The sequence below is a fragment of the Artemia sp. Qi Xiang Cuo genome, chromosome 1 (assembly GCF_049724085.1).
Source record: "Artemia sp. Qi Xiang Cuo chromosome 1, ASM4972408v1, whole genome shotgun sequence".
Classification (NCBI taxonomy): domain Eukaryota; kingdom Metazoa; phylum Arthropoda; class Branchiopoda; order Anostraca; family Artemiidae; genus Artemia; species Artemia sp. Qi Xiang Cuo.
The window spans coordinates 16,221,844-16,243,644 of NC_142794.1; the positions used below are offsets into that span (position 1 = coordinate 16,221,844).

The following is a 21,801-nucleotide window of genomic DNA, read 5'->3' on the forward strand; positions in this document are numbered from 1 at the left end:
ATTTACTTATTTACCTTGGGAATTTAGCTTATGTGTCGGCATACTGGACGATTTTGCCGATACAATCTTTAAATCCCTCCTTCATACTTAAAATCCTAGCTGTACCCCTGTATCGAGTATGCCTAGCATGAATTCGGTAGTCAGAGGCCACATCATATAAATGTAAAGTAAAGTTTTCAAATTAATATGTGAATGATTAAAATACAAATTCCCGCTATTGATATTTGGCTTTTGCATAATGAATTTCAATAAATATCTTACTCTTCTTTCAATCAGATTTCACGTATTTGTGTTTATGTAATTATACATATTATGTAATTATATGTATGTAATTATATACATATAATTACATAATATATAATTATACATATATGGTTATGTAAATATGCTTAAAATAGTCCAAACTAGTGTCCTATTTAAATAGGACACTATTAAAATAGTGTCCAAACTAGAGCTATTTTGGGTTTAATTGTTTTTCTTAATCATTTCTAATTAAGTCTATTTTTTATTATTTGGAATTCACAGTGAATTATTCAGGCACTTCTTTAGTGTGTAATAGACCAGGGAGACCCAATCTGGGCAGAGAATGCAGGTAAAGTTTTTTTTTTTACCAGAGAAAAATTTACCAGAAAATTATATCAATATCATATTGGTGGGATACCGATATATTGGTGTCAGCTCCCAAAAATCCATATCGGTCGGGCCATACATACCAACCTAAATCGCACTCACCTAAATCGTATTCTTCTACTTCTGACGAGGAGGAGGTACCACTTTTTCCTTGAATTCTGTTTTGGAAGACCTGTTGAAAATGATAAATAAGAATATATAATACGTAAGAATATCATTGTAATTGTTCTTTAAATTGTGTGATTTTATATCTATTAGAACATATAAGTGGTGTTTCTATGCATAGAATTGGGGCTTTACTGGTGATGGACGAAGGCTCCTGAATGCCATCTAAAGTTGCAACTGATCCTTAGCTCTTGCTTCTTCCTTTTTGATCGCTGCCAACGTGTAGAAATAGGTATACGACAGTTACCTTCCATGGATGTGCTTTAGGTTGCAGGGGGGTACAGCCAAAAACATTTCTAAAATAATAATATTTTCATAGAAAACATAAGGCATTATAGGATAAGTCATACAAATCTCGACGTGCCCACATACCAATGTGCCAAGAACAGGTTAATAATTAAAACAAAATATTAACTTAGTAAAAACATGGACAAAATAGATCACTTGGGATCTTTCTTGAAGTGTCGGATCCATACTTCTTCAGAAATACTATCAGATTCTCAAACAATTTTGACAGTTGGTTGCATCCTTTATGAAGGTGAAACGAAGCCAAAACACGACCTCTTCCCATGATATGCACTTTAAGAAAACAATACGACATTACTCCAAGTAATGATTAACTCGAATGGCGCGTCCTAAAGACCCTGGAGAGCAAGGCAATCCAAGATATGAGCTCCTAAGTAATCGAGTAAGGTGAAAACGTTCAGGGTTGACCAGTGATAAATGTAGCTAAATATGACGTAGAGACATGAATACCAGAAAAAACGAGGAACTAGAACTTAAGAAAAAAGTGCTGTTACACGGAAAGTTCCCCCAGAAAAGGCCCCCACAGGAAAATTTACCTCGAAGAAAATCCCCCTCCCGAAAAATCCCCCTGGATGAAAATGTCCTGGAGGAGTTTACCGGGGCGTGGGATTTTTCGCGGGAAGAATTGTCCATGGAGGAATTTTCTTCGATGGGGAAATTTTCCAATGATGGGGGCAGGCAGATTTCTCGGCATCGTTTGGAAAAGGATTAGGAATTTATAAGAAAAAGACAAGTTTTTTCAGGTTTAAGTAAAGAGCAACAATAAAATTTAAAACGAACAGTTCTACATATGAGACGGGTGCTCCCTCTTCAATTAAATTTAAAAAAAACAAGTTTTTTTTAGCTGAAAGTAAGGAGCGACGTTAAAACTTAAAAAGAACAGGAATTAATCCGTATATGAAAGGGGCTGTCCCCTCCTCAACGCCTCGCTCTTTATCCTAAAGTTTTTTATTGTTTTAATAAATAGAGTTGTGAGAAAGAGTCTACCTTTAGCATAAAGAATGAGGCGTTGAGGAGGGGACATCCCCTTTCATATACGGAATAATTTCTGTTCGTTTTAAGTTTTAACGTCGCTCCTTACTTTAAGTTAAAAAATTTGTTTTTTTAATTTAATTGTTGAACGTTTTTGAATTAATACAGGTTTTGATTTTGCCGCACCGTACATGAATAATCAACACCAAATTTGCATATTAATTTTACTTTTATTTGGTTAAATGGCTTTCTCGAACGTTGTTTAATTTCTCGAACGTTTTTATTAATAATAAATATACGTAACTTACGAATTAACTTACGTAACGAACTTCTATATTTATATATTTTCAATACATATATTAGGGGGTTCGCCTCCTAGTAAATACCTCGCTCTTTACGCTAAAGTTCGAATTTTGTGCCAATTCTTTAAAAATGACCCCTTAATCACAAAGGCCGTTAATTAGAATAAATAGCTCTTATGAAAGTAATAAAAAAATGTTGCCTTAAAGAGCAAGGTATTGACTAGGGGGTGAACCCAATCATATACATAATATTTTCTGTTCGTTTTAAGTTTTGATGCTGCTCCTTACTTTCAGTTGAAAAACTTGTTTTTTGTTTTATTTAATTTCTTACTTTTTTTAAATAATACTGGGAAATCCGGCGCCCCCTTTATAGCAATGTCCCTTTCCACATGAAAACTTCCTCCATGTAAAGATCCTCCCACATAGCCTCCGACCCATCCCCCCCACTACAAGAAAAAAATACCCCCTGAAAATGTCTGTATACTTCCCAATAACCAATATTATATGTAAACATTGGGTAAAGTTCATAACTTTCAGCCCTCCCCCCGGGGACTTTGGGGGTTAAGTCATCCTAAAAGACATAGTTAACATATCTTCGACAATGCCGAACAAAATGGCTATCGCAAAATTTTGATCGGGTGACTTTGGGAAAAAAATGAGCGTGGGAGGGGGCCTAGGTGCTCTCCATTTTTTTGGTCACTTAAAAAGGGCACTAGAACTTTTAATTTCCGTTCCAATAAGCCCGCCCATGATATTCTAGGACAACTGGGTCGATACGTAATTTTCATTAAGGTTCTATATTTTTTAGGGGGTCTTTCCCCCTTTTTTTTCGAAAATCAGCCAAATTTTCTCAGACGTGTAACTTTTGATGGGTAGGACCACTGTATATTTAGTAGGCAGTATGATCTTTCCCTCTCTAACCAATTATAAAAACCCAGACCGAGGTGCGAGTGCTCCATAGAACGTAGAAATATAATGACATTATATATATATATATATATATATATATATATATATATATATATATATATATATATATATATATATATATATATATATATATATATATATATATATATATATATATATATATATATATATATATATATATATATATATATATATATATATATATATATATATATATATATATATATATATATATATATATATATATATATATTTTCTTTTTATATATATATTTTATATATATATATATATATATATATATATATATATATATATATATATATATATATATATATATATATATATATATATATATATATATATATATATATATATATATATATATATATATATATATATATATATATATATATATATATATATATTGCCCCTTTGTTCAAAAAAAGAGATAATCAAATATTTAAACTACTTAAACTAAAATAATTACTTGCTAGTTTATTTTCCTTGATAGGTACGTCTCTCGATTTCCCGATTCTAAAATTTTATTAAATTTAAATCAGCATTAAAATCTGATTCTTTTGATGTATCTAATGGTATCAAAATCCCGTTTTTTAGAGTTTCGGTTACTATTGAGCTGGGTCGCTCCTTACTTACAGTTCGTTACCACGAACTGTTTGATTACTTGTTCTTTACGCTAAAGTTTGGCTTTCTGTCCTATTTCCTTAAGACGCACTTCTGAAAGAAAATGGCCGTTTAATCGGAATAAGACTTTTTTTTTAGTATTAATAACTTTAGCGTAAAGATCCAGGGATAGAGAAGGGGGCAGCCTCCCCCCTGTATATGAGAAACAGATTTTGTTCGTTTAATTATCATTGTTTCTTATTACTTTCAGTTGAAAAAACACACTTTTTCTAATCATGTAGTTTTTGATGGTTTTAGAGGGTCATAGAAGATTATAGGTACCCTTGTCAAACATAGGATATTCTCTATTCGTTCTAGGTTTCAAATTTACAATTTGGTTGCATATGAAAAAATAATATTTTCAATATATAATTTCAGTTCATTTTTAGTCCACGTTCATTTGTACTACAGTCACTCACCCTTGCCCTTTTGTTCAGAGTCAATTTTTACGACATCTTAAATAATTACGCTTGGATGTCATTTTTTTCAATACAGATTCAATAGAGATAGGCCGTACCTGACATTCTCACCTGTTTGAAGTAATTGCCAAAAACCGTTTGCTAAGCTGTTCTCAAAGGGATGATCGCCGTTTTAAATTAGATTGATCGAAGTGAAATTGAATGTATAGTGAGCAATGAAATAAAAATGGCAGCCAGTACCACTTTAAAAGCGACTTATAAACGCTATTCTATAGTTAAGCAATTTAATACCCTCTAAGATGACTTCTATTCAGTCTAAGAACAATGGGCCGTTCTTTACTACGACCTTCAGGCTAAAATCGACTCAGTAATTGTTGTAATTGGTTTAAGTAAATGCTAAACTGGAATCTCACAAATGATGTAGTAGTGGCGTCAATCGGAAAGGGAGGGGAGCAGAGGCATGTGCCCCCTCTATATTTTTGCCGCCTCTGTATTTCGAGAAATACGTTGTTCTTTTTTTTAGTGTGGGGGGGGGGGGGTATTTTCATTGAAAATTCCTGTTGGTATTTTTATTGAAAAAACTTTAAGTTTGCCCTCCTCTGCTAGATTATAAAGTAAATATTTCGAAGACCACACTGCCTTTCCATAACGATAAATAAAAGTTCAAATAGGGATAAAATCGTTTTATTTTGGATTTTATCTGGTATTTTTGTAAATTTTTTCAATAAAGAAAGTGTTTCGTGGGGAGGATAGTTTCTGGGGGGAGGAAGTATTGTCCGTGGGACGAAAGTATCGGGTTGGGATTTTCCGGGGTAAATTTTACACGAGGGGAATTTGCCAGAAATCATATGTGGTTTTTTTGTTGTTTTTTTATTTGTCTTACTTTCTCTTTGGCGACTCAATTTTCCATGTGTAGAGATGTTATGTGGAATTGTCTCGGGAGAAATTTTTTGCGGTAAGAATTCTACATGTGGAATTTTCTACGGGAGAAAATATCCATGGAGAGGGGATTTCTGAGGGATTCCCGGCAGGATTTAAAAAAGATCATAAATGACAAAAAAACAAGTTTTTTTCAAATGACCGTAAGGAGAATTTTCCGGGGGAATTGTCCGCAGGAAATTTTCTGGGCAAAATTTTCAGCAAGGATTCTAGCAGCTTTTCGGGAATCACTTGATTTAACTATTGAAAAAAATGACATCCAAGCATAATTATTCAAGATGTCGTAAAAATTGACTCTGAACAAAGGGCAAAGGTGAATGACTGTAGTACAAATGAACGTGGATTAAAAATGAACTTAAATTATATGTTGAAAATATTACTTTCTCATATGCAACTAAATAGTAAAGTTGAAACCTAGAACGAATAGAGAATATCCTATGTTTGACAAGGGAACATATAATCTTTTATGACCCTCTAAAACCACCACAAATGACATGCTTAGAAAAAATGTGTTTTTTCAAATGAAAGTAATAAGAAACAATGAAAATTAAACGAGCCTATTTCGTATATACAGGGGAGGCTGCCCCCTTCTCTATCCCTGGATCTTTACGCTCAAGTTCTTAATACTTAAAAAAAACTTCTTATTCCAATTAAACGGCAATTTTGTTTCAGAAGTCGGTCTTAAGGAATCGGGACAGAAAGCCAAACTTTAGCGCAAAGAACAAGTAATTGAAGAGGGAGCACCCCCATCATATGCAGAACTGTTCGTTTAAGTTTTAATGTTGCTCATTATTTACACTTGAAAAAACTTGTCTTTTTTTAAATTAAATTCCTAATCCTTTTCCAAATTATGCCGGGAAACCCGCCCCCCATCCTTGGAAATTCCACCATCGCGGAAAATTCCTCCCGCGTGAAATTGCACCCCCGGTAAACTCCGCCCGGACATTTCCATCCAGGGGGATTTTCCGGGAGGGGGTATTTGCCTCGGAGGAATTTCCTGTGGGGGACCTTTTCCGGAGGGAATTTTCCGTAGGGAAATTCTGCGGGGGGGTATTTTTCATGGGGGGGGTGGATTTTCCGGGGGGGGGCAAACTTCTAGAAGCCTTTAACTCGAGGGTCGTTGCTCCTTCGGTGCATAGCGACTGGTAGGTTTGAATCGTAGTTCCTAGAGTTTCAAGGACGACCAAAGCCTATGGAAACGTATAAAAGTGCAAACTGGCCTAGCATTACTGACGCCATCCATCATTTGACAATTTTTTTAAATTCCCTAAGGAACTGCACATTTATTTTCTTAGGTAGCCTACTTTAAAAATGTACTGGAGAGTAAATGAAGCTAGACTTACCGCCAGTGGACCTAACAGCTCAAAGTTAACTATCCTATTTAACCTGCCACATTTTTTTTAAGGTAGCCTAGGTCTACTTTGCATTGCGACTGGTAGGTTTGAATCGTAGTTCCTAGAGTTTCAAGGCACGACCAAAGCCTATGGAAACGTATAAAAGTGCAAACTGGCCTAGCATTACTGACGCCATCTATCATTTGACAATCTTTTTAAATTCCCCAAAGAACTGCACACTTATTTTCTTAGGTAGCCTACTTTAAAATGTACTGGAGAGTAAAGAAAGCTGGACTTACCGCCAGTAGACCTAACAGCTCAAAGTTAACTATCCTATTTAACCAGGGCCGTATCCAGGATTTTTGTTCAGGGGGTTTTTACTAATTTTTGACTTTTTTTGGGGGGGTTTACTAATTTTCGACTCAGTTTTCGGCTAATTTTACTGATTTTTACCTAGGTTTTACTAATTTTCGACTTATTTTCGAGTCGGTCAAAAATTTCGGGGGGGGGGGTTCAAACCGGGTAACCCCCTCCTGGATACGGCCTTGTATTTGACCTGCCACATTTTTTTTTAAGGTAGCCTAGGCCTACTTTGCGTTATTAAATTATATTTTTAGTAATTCTTAGAAAAAAATGCAGACTAATTTTCAGTTACAGAAATTCCTGCTTCAGTTCATTAAAATTGCTCATTAGACATTTTCACTATCAAATCTCTTTACAATTTACTACTTATTTTTCAATGAAGTTGCCAGATGCCAAGCTATCTGTGGCACATGTAGTTTTTAACTTTCATTTTCATCAGTACTAATTTTCGATAGTAGTTTAAAATTGCCAAAGATCTAACTGTTACAGATTCTCATTATCTTGAGCCACTGCTTCAACCACTGAACAAATGTATGTAGTTTTAAACTATTATCCGAGAAATAATTCTGAGCTTTTAAGTCTAATGAAGGTTCTGAATTTTTTCTTTGGTATTTTGTTTGATTTCATTTTTACACATACTGTAAAATTATCACCAATGACGCAGTTCAATTTATCTTTTTTAGTTCATTGATTTTTTGGTTTTTTCTTATGTTTCCTATCAGTTGGTTTCCTCGGGAAAATAGATCTGTTTATTAAAAGCTTCATAATCTAGTTTGGAGTATCTTTTGTAAAGGAAGCAGCTATGAAGTATTAGAAGTAAATATTTTTGGAAAAATACAAAGAGGGTTTACCCGATTCCTTCTTCTATGTAACAAAAAAGCGAGTCCTGGTTCTATATACCGGTAATGATTGTTTGGGCGCGTCTTTAGTCTCTTTTTTCTCATCTCATTTCTTCTCAAATGTTTTTCTATCCAAAATGGAAGCGGCTTATGTACTTGAACTCGCTGGCGTAAATCCAAAAATTCATTACTATCATCATCATAACCACTAAAGTCATCATCATAATCATCAATTTCATCACTATAATCATCATTTATATGGGGATGACGGTTTTTATAAGGAGATTCTACTAATGTTTGTAAAAATGGCGTGAATTTGTGTCCAACAGGAGGGCTCTCAGAGACAGGGAAATATCTGTAAGGTGGTGAGGGCTCGTAGTCTATGTATTGCATGGGATTTCTCTCTTCATGAGTTATAACAGGTATGACCGGCTTAACGTTGTACCACGCGGAAGACTGAGCTGTAAGACACTTTCGATCAGCTGATGGAACAAACAACATTTTTAAACATAAAACAAGATATGTTCTCCACCTGCAAATTGTACAACAAACACAAGTATAACAGAAATGATCCCTACAAAGACCCCTTGCCTGCAAAAGAGGGGGAAGATACACACTCATACTAAATCGTAAACAGTGAACAATTGTTCATAAACAATAACCCAGAAACAATAAAGACAAACTCATTAATAATAAAAACACAAACTGATAACCAATAAAAAATATTAAAAAGGGGGTAGAGAGGGAGAGGGAAAGAGAGAGGGAGGGAAAGAGAGAGAGAGAGAGAGAGAGAGAGAGAGAGAGAGAGAGAGAGAGAGAGAGAGAGAGAGAGAGAGAGAGAGAGAGAGAGAGAGAGAAGGAAGGAGAGAATTCAGCAATTTATAAGAAAATATTCCGATAATTAAGCAAAAACTAGACTGGCGTAAAAAGAACCTAAATAGTTAATAATGATAATATAAAAAACTAATGATAAAGAAAAATCATTCAGAAAAAAAAAATTTTGAAGGTGTGAAATTTTGAAAATTTTCACCTTCAAGCTTTTGAAGGTAAAAAACTAGTCGCATTCTGAAACCAAATCAGGGAACTTATCCCACTATATATGACATACAACTAAGGGATTAAGATATAAATCGTTACCGTTGGAGTAAGTGTAAAAAAGTAAGTGTAAGTGCAAGTAAGTCAGCTCTGAAAGCTACAGAGCTAATAATTCGACCACATTGGCCTGCCCTAATATAAAGAAAGAAAACGACCAAAAATGGGGTTTATTAAAGCCAAAGGAGAGCACTGAAAAAGCATAGAAAGCGAATATTTTGAAAGGACAAGCGCCTCTCTTCTTCAGCGCGAACAAAATAGTATATTCAATAGTATATTCGTTTGTTTTGTTGTTTATTTCTTCGGCATTTTCCTTGAATATAGTATTTTGTTCGTGCTGAATAAGAGAGGTGGTTGTCCTCTCGAAATATACGCTTTCTGTGATTTTTTCAGTATTCTCCTATGGCCTTAAAAAAACCCATTTTCGATCGTTTTCTTTCTTCATAATTTGACCGATCAGATACAGATAATGAAGCAAATATAAGGGATCTAGGAATACCAACGTGGAGCTAAGGCAAAGTTAAGGATGCACAGGAAAGAACACAAAGTTTTTTCAGTATCATCTAATGATTAAAGAGATTTGAAAATATATAATAATTTTACAACGCAGAATTAATATTATTTTTAACCCTAAATTTTTTAACAACTTTACTAAAAACATCTATCCTTATTAGAATTTACATCAAACAGATTTACCCCAGACTTAGTAACTATACGAAAAAAATTTGAATTTTACTGATTTTTCTTGGTAATATTCAAATTAATATTGAAAAAAAATTGTACAGTTTTCTGATATTGAAAAATTTACGACAAGCACCATTTTGTAATTATTGGACGTTTTAAGCTGAATTTGGAAAAATTGGTAAATCATAATATTTAATACTTCAATAAAACAAATTTTAGAAATATAGTAATTTTTTGAAAAGTGACAAAGAAGCTAGAAAGTATACAAAACTCAGTTATTGGCTATGATAATTATAACGTAAGCCCGTACAACCTAGTAAAGAGAAAACCACGGCCAATAATAACCAAAAGTTTAGAAGTGTTTTTTTTTTAATCTGTGTGGTGATATAAAAAACCCCCATTTGTAGCTGATTCAGGAATGGTAACTGTTATTTCGGCTAATCTTAATAGTTAAATGTTATTTTGAAATTAAATTTACTGGAATTTCAAACAAGAATCTAGCCCCCTCGAAAATTTAATCATAATCATGGTTACAGCGTCAGACACAACCTAGTAAAGAGTGAACTTTAGCCTATAGTAACCGAAAATTTAATAACACATTTCGAAAAAAAATATCAAATGAGGAAGAATCACCATTTGAATCTGATTCAGGATGGTAACTATTGCATCGATTATTTTCTTCAAAGGCAGCATGACAAAATCTTTTTACAAAAAAACAAGTGGCTATTTAAATATATTAATTAAACAAAACTTTTTCCACATAATAAGTTTTTCAAGGAAAAGTAAATAAATCCATTAAAGAAAAATGAGCAAAAATAAAATAAAATAATCTACGAAGCGTGAAACTACCGCAAATCAGCAATGATAAATAATTAAACCCAAAACGAACAAAAATTACAATAAATAACCCAGTCAAACTCAAAACGAGCAGAAATTAAAATAAGTTGGGCTCAAAACCTTTATGCCTTCCCAAGGCCAGAACATAATTTGCACTTTACTGAAAAAAATATAAATGTTCTTACTTTTATAACTTTAATAAATCAAATAATATCAACATTTTGATTACTAATTATCAGTATATGTACATTAAACTGACAATGTACATTCATTTGTATGTTTTTTCAGTAAAGTGCAAATTATGTTCTGGCCTTGATAAGGCATATGGGTTTTGAGCCCAACTTATTTTAATTTCTGCTCGTTTTGAGTTTGACTCGGTTATTTATTCTAATTTCTGTTCGTTTTGGGTTTCATTTATTTATCATTGCTGATTTGCGGTAGTTTCACGCCTCGTAGATTATTTTTTTTGCTAATTTTATGTTTAATGGAGTTCTTTACTTTTCTTTGAAAAACTTATTTTGTGGAAAAAGTTTTTTTTAATTAATTTCTGTTCGTTTTATATTCACACAGTCTTTTCAGGGAAGAAGAAAATAATACTTTAAATATTTTCGCTTTTATAAGACTTTATAGTTAGGTCTGCCATCTGTATGCTGTAGAAAATTTTCAGCAATTTTTAACTGCATACACCCTTTTAAAAATTGGACACAAATAGTAGTGTTTAATTTCGTTTCATGCCTCCTCTAGCTGACCTGAAATGGAAAACTTGATACCATTCACAAAAAAATCTGCTTACTTTCTTTGATAGGTTGGATACACTGACGCTATTTTGACTTGTTTAAATTTTAAGAGGAGAAGTAGCCCCGAAAGTTTGAACATAATACCCTCAGTCGTTCTTGGGAAACTAATGAGACGCCTTACTGGGAATTAGCATTAATACAGTGCATTTTGATTTAATCTTAAGGCAACCTTTAGTTTTTAATCATAAAAGAAAATGGGAGGGTGGGCGTGGGAGGAGGATTTGTTGCCCTCCAATCACTTTGGAACATTAAAAAGGGCATCAGCCCTTTCTATTTTCAATGAAATGAGCCCTTTTCGAAGTTCCTATGACAACTCCTTCGATAGTGCCCTGCTCTAAACAACAACAACAAGAAAATCATGCATTATACCCACATTGATCTTTATTATAAAAATTTCAAGCCTTCCAATCACTTTTGACTATTAAAAAGGGCAGTAGGCCTTCGATTTCCAATCGAATGAGCCCTTTCTGAGTTTCTACGACAACACTTTCTATAAACACCTTATATGCCCCCAGGGCATAAATTACAACCCTTACCTAAGGGCTGTGAGGTTGGTTGTCATCCTGTAAGACATAATTTCCAGAACTTTCAACTACGTTAAACAGAATGGCTATCTCAAAATTTTGATTGGATGTCTTTGAGAAATTGGTTAGTCGCTATCCCATCATTTTCAACTATTAAAAAAGGCACTAGCCCTTTCAATTTCCAATCAAATGAGCCCTTTTGAAGTTTATACGACAACGCTTTCAATAAAAACCTTATATGCCCCCAGTGCATAACTTACAACCCTTGCCCTGAGGGCTGGGTGCTGGGGGGAGGGGGTTGTCACCCTCAAAGACCTAATTTCCAGAACTTTCTACTACGTTGAACACAATGGCTATCTGAAAATTTCATTGGATGTTTTCAGGGGAATGGTGCGCGTGAGAGGGTGGTTAGTTACCCTCAAATCACTTTCAACTATTAAATAGGGCACTAGCCCTCTCAATTCCCAATTGAATGAGCCCCTTTGAAGTCTTTACGACAACTCTAACTATAAAAACCTTATATGCCCCCAGGGCATAACTTACCAGCCTTTGCCCGGGGGGCTCTGGGGGGTTTGTCATCCTTAAATACATAATTTACAGAACTTTCAACTATGTTAAACAAAATGGCTGTCACTAAACTTTGATTGAATGTGTTGGGGGAAATGCTGGGTGTGGGAGGGGGGTCAATTACTCTCCACTCACTTTCAAGTATTAAAAAGGGCAATTTCAATTTTCAAACAAATGAGCCCTTTTGGAATTTCTACAAAAACTTTCTATATGAACCTTATATGCCCCCAGTGCATAACTTACAACCCTTGCCCTGAGGGCTGGTGGGAGGGGGTTGTCAAGCTCAAAGACCAAATTTCCAGAACTTTCTACTACGTTGAACGCAATGGATATCTGAAAATTTCATTGGATGTGTTTAGGAGAATGGTGCGCGTGAGAGGGTGGTTAGTTACCCTCAAATCACTTTCGACTATTAAAAAAGGCACTAGCCCTCTCAAATCCCAATTGAATGAGCCACTTTGAAGTTTTTACGACAACTTTAACTATAAAATCCTTATATGCCCCCAGGGCATAACTTACAGCCTTCGCCCTGGGGGCTCTGGGGGGTTGGTCATCCTTAAATACATGATTTACAGAACTTTCAACTACGTTGAACAAAATGGCTATCTCTAACCTTTGATTGAATGTGTTTGGGGATATGGTGGGCGTGGGAGGGGGGGTCAATTACTCTCCACTCACATTCAACTATTAAAAAGCACAATTTGCACAAGATTTCAAAAAGCACAAGATTTAAAAAGCACAAGATTTCAATAAAAACGTATATGCTCCTAGGGCATAACTTATAAGCCTTACCCTGAAGACTGTGGGGGGAGTGTCCTGGTCAAAGGTATAATTTAATGAATTTTAAACTGCGTGAAACAAAATGGCTATCTCCAAATTTTGAATGGATGTGTTTGGGGAAAAGGTGGGTGTGAGGGGGGGGGGTTAGTTGCCCTCAAATCACTTTTGACTATTAAAAGGGGCACTAGCCCTTTGAATTTCCAATAGAATGAGCCATTTTTCAAGTTCCTACGACAAAGATTTCAATAAAAACCTTAGATACCCCCAGGGCATAAATTATAACCCTTGCCCTGGAGACGGTGGGGGGAGTGTCCTGCTCAAAGGTAGAATTTCCTGAACTTTAAGCTGCGACAAGGTGGACGTGAGAGGGAGGCTAGTTGCCCTCAAATCACTTTCGAATATGAAAAAGGGCGCTAGCCCTTTGAATTTCCAATCAAAAGATCTTTTTTTCAAGTTTCTACGACAAATATTTCAATAAAAACCTTACATGTTCCCAGAGCATAGCTTAAAAACTTTCCCCTGAAGACTTTGGGGAGAGTTTCTTGCTCAAGTTTATAATTTCCTGAACTTTAAATTGCGTGAAACAAAATAGCGATCTAAAAATTTTTATTGGATGTGTTTGGGGAAAAGGTGGGCGTGAGAGGGGGGTTAATTGCCCTCAAATCACTTACGACCATTAAGAAGGGCACTAGCCCTTTGAATTTCCAATCGAATGAGCCCTTTTTCAAGTTTCTACGACACAAATTTCAATGAAAACCTTATATGCCCCCAGGGCATAACTCATAACCCTTGCCCTGAAGACTGTGGGGGGAGTGTCCTGGTCAAATGTATAATTTCCTGAACTTTAAACTGCTTGGAACAAAATGGCTGTCTCAAAATTTCGATTGGATATGTTTGGGGAAATGATGGGCGTGGAAGGGGTATTAGTTGCTTTCCAATCACTTTCGGCTACTAAAAATGGCACTAGCCATTTCAATTTCAAATCGAATTAGCCCTTTTTGAAGTTTCTACGACAATGGGTATAAGAACCTTATATGTTCGGGGGAAAGTTGGGCGTGAGAGTGGGGTTAGTTTCCCTCAAATCACTTTCGACTTTTAAAAAGGACACTAGACCTTTGAATTACCAATCAAATGAGCCCTTTTTGAAGTTTCTACGACAAAGATTTCAATAATAACTTATATGCCCCCAGGGCATAAATTATAATCCTTGCCCTGAAGACTGTGGGGGGAGTGTCCTACTCAATTGTATAATTTCCTGAACTTTAAACTGTGTGGAACAAAATAGCTATATCAAAATTTGTATTGGATGTGTTTGGCGAAATGGCAGGCGTGGAAGGGATGTTAGATGCCATTCAATCACTTGCGACTATTAAAAAGGGCACTAGCCCTTTCAATTTCAATCGAATGAGCCCTCTTTTAGTTTCGACGATAACGCGTTCTATAAAAAACCTTATATGCCCAGGGCATAACTTACAACCCTTGCCCTGAGGGTTGTGGGAGGGTGTCATCCTCAAAGACATAATTTCCAGAACTAGAAACTACGTTGAATAAAATTGCTATCTAAAAATTTTTATTGGCGGTGTTTGGGGTTTGATGGGCGGGGGGGGGGGGCTAGTTACCCTCCAATCACTTTCGACTATTTGAAAGGGCACTAGCCCTTTGAATTTCCGATCGAATGAGCCTTTTTTGAAGTTTCTACGACAACACCTTCTATGAAAACTTTATATACCCCAAGGGCATAACTTAAAGCCCTTGCCCTGAAGGCTGTGGGGGAGTGTCCTCCTCAAAAACATAATTTCTATTTGGAAATCAACTACGCTGAACAAAATGGCTATCTCAAAATTTTGATTGGATGTGTTTCAGGAAATGGTGGGCGTGGAAGGGGTGTTAGTGGCCTTACAATCACTTTCGACTGTTAAAAAGGGCACAAGCCCTTTCAATTTCCCATTGAATCAGCCCTTTTCGAAGTTTCTACGACAACTTCTTCGATACAAAGTGTCCTGCTCTAAAGGAAAAAAATAATAGATAATACATAGTGCCAACATCGTTCTCATATGCCCTCAGGGCATACCTGTGGGGGAGTGTCCTCCTCAAAAACATATTTTCTATTTGGAAATCAATTACGCAGAACAAAATGGTTATCTCAAAATTTTGATTAGATGTGTTTGGAGGAATGATGGGCGTGGGGGGGCTAGTTGCCCTCCAATCACATTTGACTATTAAAAAGGGCAGTAGCCCTTTGAATTTCCAATTGAATGAGCCTTTTTTGAAGTTTCTACGACAACTCCTTTGATGCGAAGTACCCGGGTATGGAGAAAAAAAAAATAATACATTCGGCCTACATCGTTCTTTACTTAGGCAGCGCTATCGCGCTGCCTATGATTAACAGATATAACAACATATAAAATGAAAAGATTCTTTAAAAAAGAGGAATTAAGATACTGTGTTCAGGGGTAAGTACAACATCGAGATGATGGTAGTTTCACCCCCAGAGATGACCAAAAAGCATCGAACGATTTTCAATCTCTAAAACTGAAAATAAGGTTTCCCTTATAAGAAGCTTACTTGAAGAGTTTCACCTCTCTCAAATCTTGTTCTGTTTAATTGGCTAGGGTAAACTTTGGCTTTAGTTGATTTTTAGCATGACTTACCTGACTCTGGATCGGTACTTGAAGGACGTTGGGAAGCTTCATGGAAAGGCTCATCTGAAGAGTTTTCCCAGTCGCAAATATTTTTTGGCCGGAGGCACTCCATACCACATCCACTGAAGCAACAGACCGTACCACTCAGACAACTGGAGTCTTCACTGCATTTGTCCATACAATGGCCCTTTTTGAAAGGCTTAGGGCACAAGGGATGATGTTTAATTGTCATAATCGGCTCGAGACATTCCTTACCACCCCCATTAAAACAGCATAATAATTCGGATGGACAGTCGTCGTCACTTGCACACGAACTTGTAGATACTAAATGAACCACTCCTAAAGGTATTGGAGGACATCTAGATGGCTCTTGCGCACTTTGAATGGGGGAACTCGTTGTATTCGCAGTACCTAAACATAAAAAGTTCTTACTAGGGGTAGGGGGGTGCTGTTACTTGATATCGAAGGTCGTTGGTAAAGTTTAATGGATAAGGGGGTAAGAAGTTCATTCTAATCCTTTTGAAATTATTATGAGTGGCTAATCACAGGCGCTCCGCTTATATCATTACAATGTGTTTATGCAACAATAACATATTCTCTATTCAAATTTAACTAAACACCAAATGAGAAGGAAGGCAAATATAATGAGTGAAATAGAAATCATCTATCTGATTAAGGTAAAAACTCAAAAAGTTTAGGTGGTAAGGCCAAGGTCAAAGACTTCCACCCTCCCTCCTTTTAGTCATGGAGACTTTTCGCATACTTATTGGGAAAAAGTACTAGATATTAAAATCAGTACAATATGGGCAACAATGTAGTGATGCCATTAAACTCCGAAGTGTTACTAAATGTCTCAGCAGGCGGTAAAAATTTAGAAAAAAGCTATAGAGAACTTGCAATATAGATTCTAACATATCTAACATAACATATATGGATTAAGGCCAAGCCGATATATTATAAACCAAATGAATAACAATACGAGTGGGAAAACAAAAATAAAAAAATCAAATAAAGTAACAAACTGTCCATTACAATCAAAGTATTAGCGTTGAATAAGTAAAGAACGATTTTTCTCCCATTTATTAATTTTTTTTTATATGTTTAGGTTTTATTCACTACTTGGTACACAATGGTTAAAAAAAGGATCAAAAATTGAGATAAGCATCTCCCTCAGAGGGAGAAGGTAAAAAAATGGTGCCCTCAAGTGGGACGTGACCCGCAGAGCACATGAGCAATGTTCCCATATTATAGAAGTAGCCAATTCTTTGAAAGTGCATTTGAGTAGAAAAGGTGGGTATATCATTGTTAAATGTAGAATCTTGAAAAAAAATTGGAATATGTATGCTTGAAGGTAAAAATTGGAGCCTCGACCCCGTCCCTCTTCAACCAGCGATCTTTTATGAGAAAGATAGGCGCGTTACACCTTGTTTGAACACACCATGCAATGGCTCTCAATCCTATGGCAAAAGCGCGCTAAGTCCAAGCTGCCGAATTTCGGTGGATCGGTGGGAATCGGAGCTCAATCCTTTTTCAGTGGGAAACAAGCTTACATCCAATCCGTTGCAATACGAATCAATTTCTATTTCAGTGCGAAACAAACTAAGTCCTGACTCAGTGATTCTTGTGTTTTTGCCGCCTATTTGGCAACCAAAGTGACTTAAGTCTTAGAAACATCAAATATTGTTAAAAAAGAGTAAATACAAATGATTTGAATTTTGATTTCAATCCAATTACTTACAGGCATTAGATCCTTATCAGCGACTATTTCCGATAATAAAAAGACGTGACGGAAGAACTAGATTTAATGATGCAAATAAAGAAATAAGGGGAACTTGTAACAAATAATGTCTTACTTTCAGCTGAACGAGTGTAATCATTGCAAAACCAGTTGCAAAATTGTTGTGATTTAAAATTGTTTATATTTCCCCCACATCCACCGTAATTGAATGGTAGACACTTCCCAAAGGCGGGATCAAAGTAGTATCGTGTAGCTATTTCGTTACAGGGACCAGTTTCGGGTGGTAAAAAGCAAACCGGGTAGTCTTTCAATTCTTCACTTTCGGCTCTGGAAAGATTAGGCACTAATCTGACCGGATGATTTGAATGGAATAAGTACTCTTCCAAGCGCTCCAGGAGCTTTCGAACATGATCCTTGCTTTCATCACCTGAAAAGATTACATAATAATTACGATAAAGTAACATATATCAAAGATTAAAGTGCTCAGGCCACTCCAAGCTTAAAACAAACTGAAACAACAATTCTAATTTATGTCCCAGCTACAAAATTTAGGAGCCGGTGTTCCTACTGAGGCCTGATCATATTTGGACGGCAAAAAGCCATATGAGTCAAGTCTCACAATCGACAATATTTAGGCTGATATTTGAAAATATTTTCTTATAGGTCTTCCCAATTACAAGAATATACCTCTTCCAGTAAATATTCTGATGATGATTATTTAGGGATGCTATCCCCCACTTATACAATATTGAATACAAAGTCCAAAATTGGAACTCTATCCCAACCCCTCGCCAAGTTTGTTTGCCATTAATCAAATTGTTCCAATAAACTCTGGCTCTTTTCCAGTAATGCGGTGCTCCCATGTCGTCAATAAGTTAATAAAGTTTGTCATGAAAGGGCAAACCATAAAGTTTGAACCACTCACACAAGGATTTCACCTTCTTGACTTTGCAGTAATTTTTTATAGAAAGCAACTGAAATAATCATACGTGGAACTGGGAAACCATCTTTTTAAGCCTTTTTCCTTTCTAACAATGAATGAAAGTATTTTATTTGTGTGACGCTTATTCTTTAACCATGCAAAATATTTAAACAAGCTTAAACTATTATATGTGTAGACACCTATTTGTGATGGTTAATTTGAAATTTTCCTCAAGTTTTCTTTTATTGATGGAACTTTGTGGAGTTTCTTGAAAAAAAAATTAAGTTAGTTTTTTTCAACAGCAATTAAGTCAATACAGTAATGCGAAAAAAAAACGGTTTATTAACTTTGTAAACAACCTTATAAACTTTATTGACATCGTGGAAGCCCCGCATAATAATAAGGCAAAACGAACTATGTGAACATGGTTGCCACTTGAAAACTTTTGAAGTTTTTACGTAATTTCTATAAAATTACAATTTTTATAGAACTCTGAAAAAGGGCTATGCCAGCTTTGCTTCTCACTGAGACTGTCTTTCTTGATTTTGATAAGACTTTACTATGGATTTACTAAGGTTACTAAAAATAAGGATAAAGAAACTACTTTTTGTTTGGACCCAGATTGATTGCCAAATATTTGCAAAATCTTTGGCAATCTATCATCTTTCAGGCGTAAAACGTAACCTAGCTCTCTCAAACTTTCTTTCATCAGAGCCGTAGAAATGCGATCAGAACCCTTTTTGTACAGCTTTTTTATACGTTAATCAAAAGATACATTTACAATATTCACCCAAAAAGATATCACTTACTGATATGGAAGTTAAATTCATATTCTTTTACCAATACTTATTGTTCAAAACCATCGTACAAATGTTAAATTCTTACTATGGGCAACATTGCTGTATACATATGTTTCGGTTATAGCCAAGACCTGTCCTCAATAATAATAAAACTCGACAAAAATCTAAAAGCTCTCTTTGGCTCTTGGACAGCTCTACCTCAAACAGCTGTCATAAGGATCAAAAGTAAAAAAGAAAAAAAAAATTCGCCCATGTATAAAAAAATCAAAAAATATTGCGGCTGTTACAAAGATTTGTCCTTAGTAGGAATATACAAATAAATAATATTTTGGCACTTGTAATGGTATATATATATATATATATATATATATATATATATATATATATATATATATATATATATATATATATATATTTCGGTTTTATTTAGTTTTTTTTCTATCTCACAAAGAAAGGCTTATGGTCATATTGTTCAACTAAATTAGTCATTCTGCTCTAATTTTAAACATACTGACCATATAATGGAATTACTTGCTTTGGACTCAGGCCTTAGGTACCTGTTGCATAGCGCCATGTAACTGTTTTCAAACTTATGTCCGTGCCACATCCCGTGTCATACTTGTCGATAAAATCAAAATTACGCACGACTACAGCGCCAATTATGTTCGCCGTTCGTAATTTCTCGAGTTGAACATTGCTCAACTTTCAAGCATAAATTTCTTGACTGACCAATCAGAGTCAAGGTTTAAGGCATACTTTTTAAAGCTAGAAAACGTGGAAAACTATAACAGCGGATTTTCTATCTGGGAGAGGAATTTGACAAAAATTAAGAAGACTTAGTATTAGTAGAGAACAGTTGGACACGAATTACTGTTGGTGCAAATTATTTAAACTAATTTTTTGCAATTTTAATTTTTTGCTTTTTAAATACAAGTGTGACGCTAAAATCAAGAAAATTACCTTGTTATTCATGATATTTAGCTTTCTTTATTGATAAATGTGACTATGATGTGGCACGGGCATTAAAGAGTATTGATTTGTTGGGAGTTACTGACAAAGATAACAGGTTATTTGTGTCTCTTTGGGTTGAAAAAATCTCAGTTTCTTGAAACTTTTCTACGTATGATGGTAAGATGGTATTTTTGTCTTCGGGGTTAATGTACTTAAAATACCAAGGGCACCAAAGTAAAAACCTCCCCTCCCCCCCGAGACCAATCTCAAGCCTATTCATACCTGAAGACCAGTGAAATTTTCTTTTGGTTGTATCAAAATTATGAGGTTTATAGAGCAGTAATATATTCTCGTCTGTCTTGTCATGTTGAACTCTGGGAGTAAATAAGCAAGACTAATTAGCTAAATTGATAACGGTTCTTGTTCAAGTAATAAAAAACAATAACAATTAACACAGAAGAATAACAGTTCAAACAATAACGATCTGTTGATTCCCAAAGACAGCTAATGGCCTATCTTATTTTATTAAGGGTCTGAGATCAATCTTTCCTCTAGGGGGAAGGAGGAGAAACTAAAATCAGAGTACTACCATCAGAGTATACCACAATCAAGTAAATTCGATATTTTTCGAGGTGGTACTAATATATGGAATTTAATAGTCTTAACATTCAAAAGACAATATATGCTTGTGGTTTGAAACCCTCCCGAAATGCTGTTTTGACTCGTAAAAACGTAACAAAATGGATATAAACAAAATTTTGTATGCGTTTTTTGAGTTTTTTTAATTATAATATCTCAAATTAAATTATATCAATATAATTATGCTATCTCATGAGTTGTCCTTCAATTAGGTAGCACGGTAGCCTACCCCATTCCAAAAACGTAACACGTAACACAAACGTAACGTAACAAAAACGTAACAAAATGAATATAAACAAAATTTTGTATGCGTTTTTTGAGTTTTTTAAATTATAATATCTCAAATTAAATTATATCAATAAAATTATACTATCTCATGAGTTGTCCATGAATTAGGTAGCACGGTAGCCTACCCCATTCCAGCTGCATCTCAGTTTTAAAATCTTAATAAGTGTATTCTTAAATTTTTGAACGATTATGAATTTCAATGCATGGATTTGATTTCAATGCAAGAGATATTAACAATTTTGATGCTTTCCAACTACAACAAGTTTGTCGCAGCTGCTTCAACATATTAGTTTATTTTAGATGTAATAATTAGCCTATGGACTTTCTAAAAAGATAATAACAGGTTTCTAAGAATGTTTGGTAGTACTTACAAATTATAAATTTTCCAAAAAGTATTATATAAATCCCAAACAATAAAACCTTCAACATGTCTCAAAGTTGTAACGACTACAGAAAGTGATACTATTCCCACCTGTACCCATAAAAAAGGTAATAATTATTTTTAGTATGTTGCAGCTTGTAAATTTAAAGACAAATTCTACTTTTCATTAAGTTTATTTAAGCAATGATAGGGAGAGAGAATCAAACTACTTTAAAGAAAAACTACTACTACTACTACTATTACTACTACTAACAGCTCACCCCATCATCAAGCCACCT

General features: G+C 35.0%; 1 protein-coding gene across 1 annotated transcript in view; it reads right to left on the reverse strand.

The window, feature by feature from the left end:
• LOC148956055 (uncharacterized) overlaps positions 1-21,572 on the reverse strand; it is a 41,701-nt gene extending 20,129 nt beyond the window's left edge. The window contains exons 1-5 of the mRNA XM_089093838.1: positions 21,513-21,572; positions 17,657-17,968; positions 15,813-16,214; positions 7,893-8,341; positions 733-802 (exon numbers count right to left, since the gene is read on the reverse strand). Of these exons, the coding sequence (XP_088949964.1) occupies positions 733-802; positions 7,893-8,341; positions 15,813-16,214; positions 17,657-17,968; positions 21,513-21,570 (1,291 nt within the window). The 5' untranslated portion in view covers positions 21,571-21,572. The remainder of the gene's footprint in view (positions 1-732; positions 803-7,892; positions 8,342-15,812; positions 16,215-17,656; positions 17,969-21,512) is intronic.
• Between the last annotated feature and the right edge of the window lie 229 nt (positions 21,573-21,801).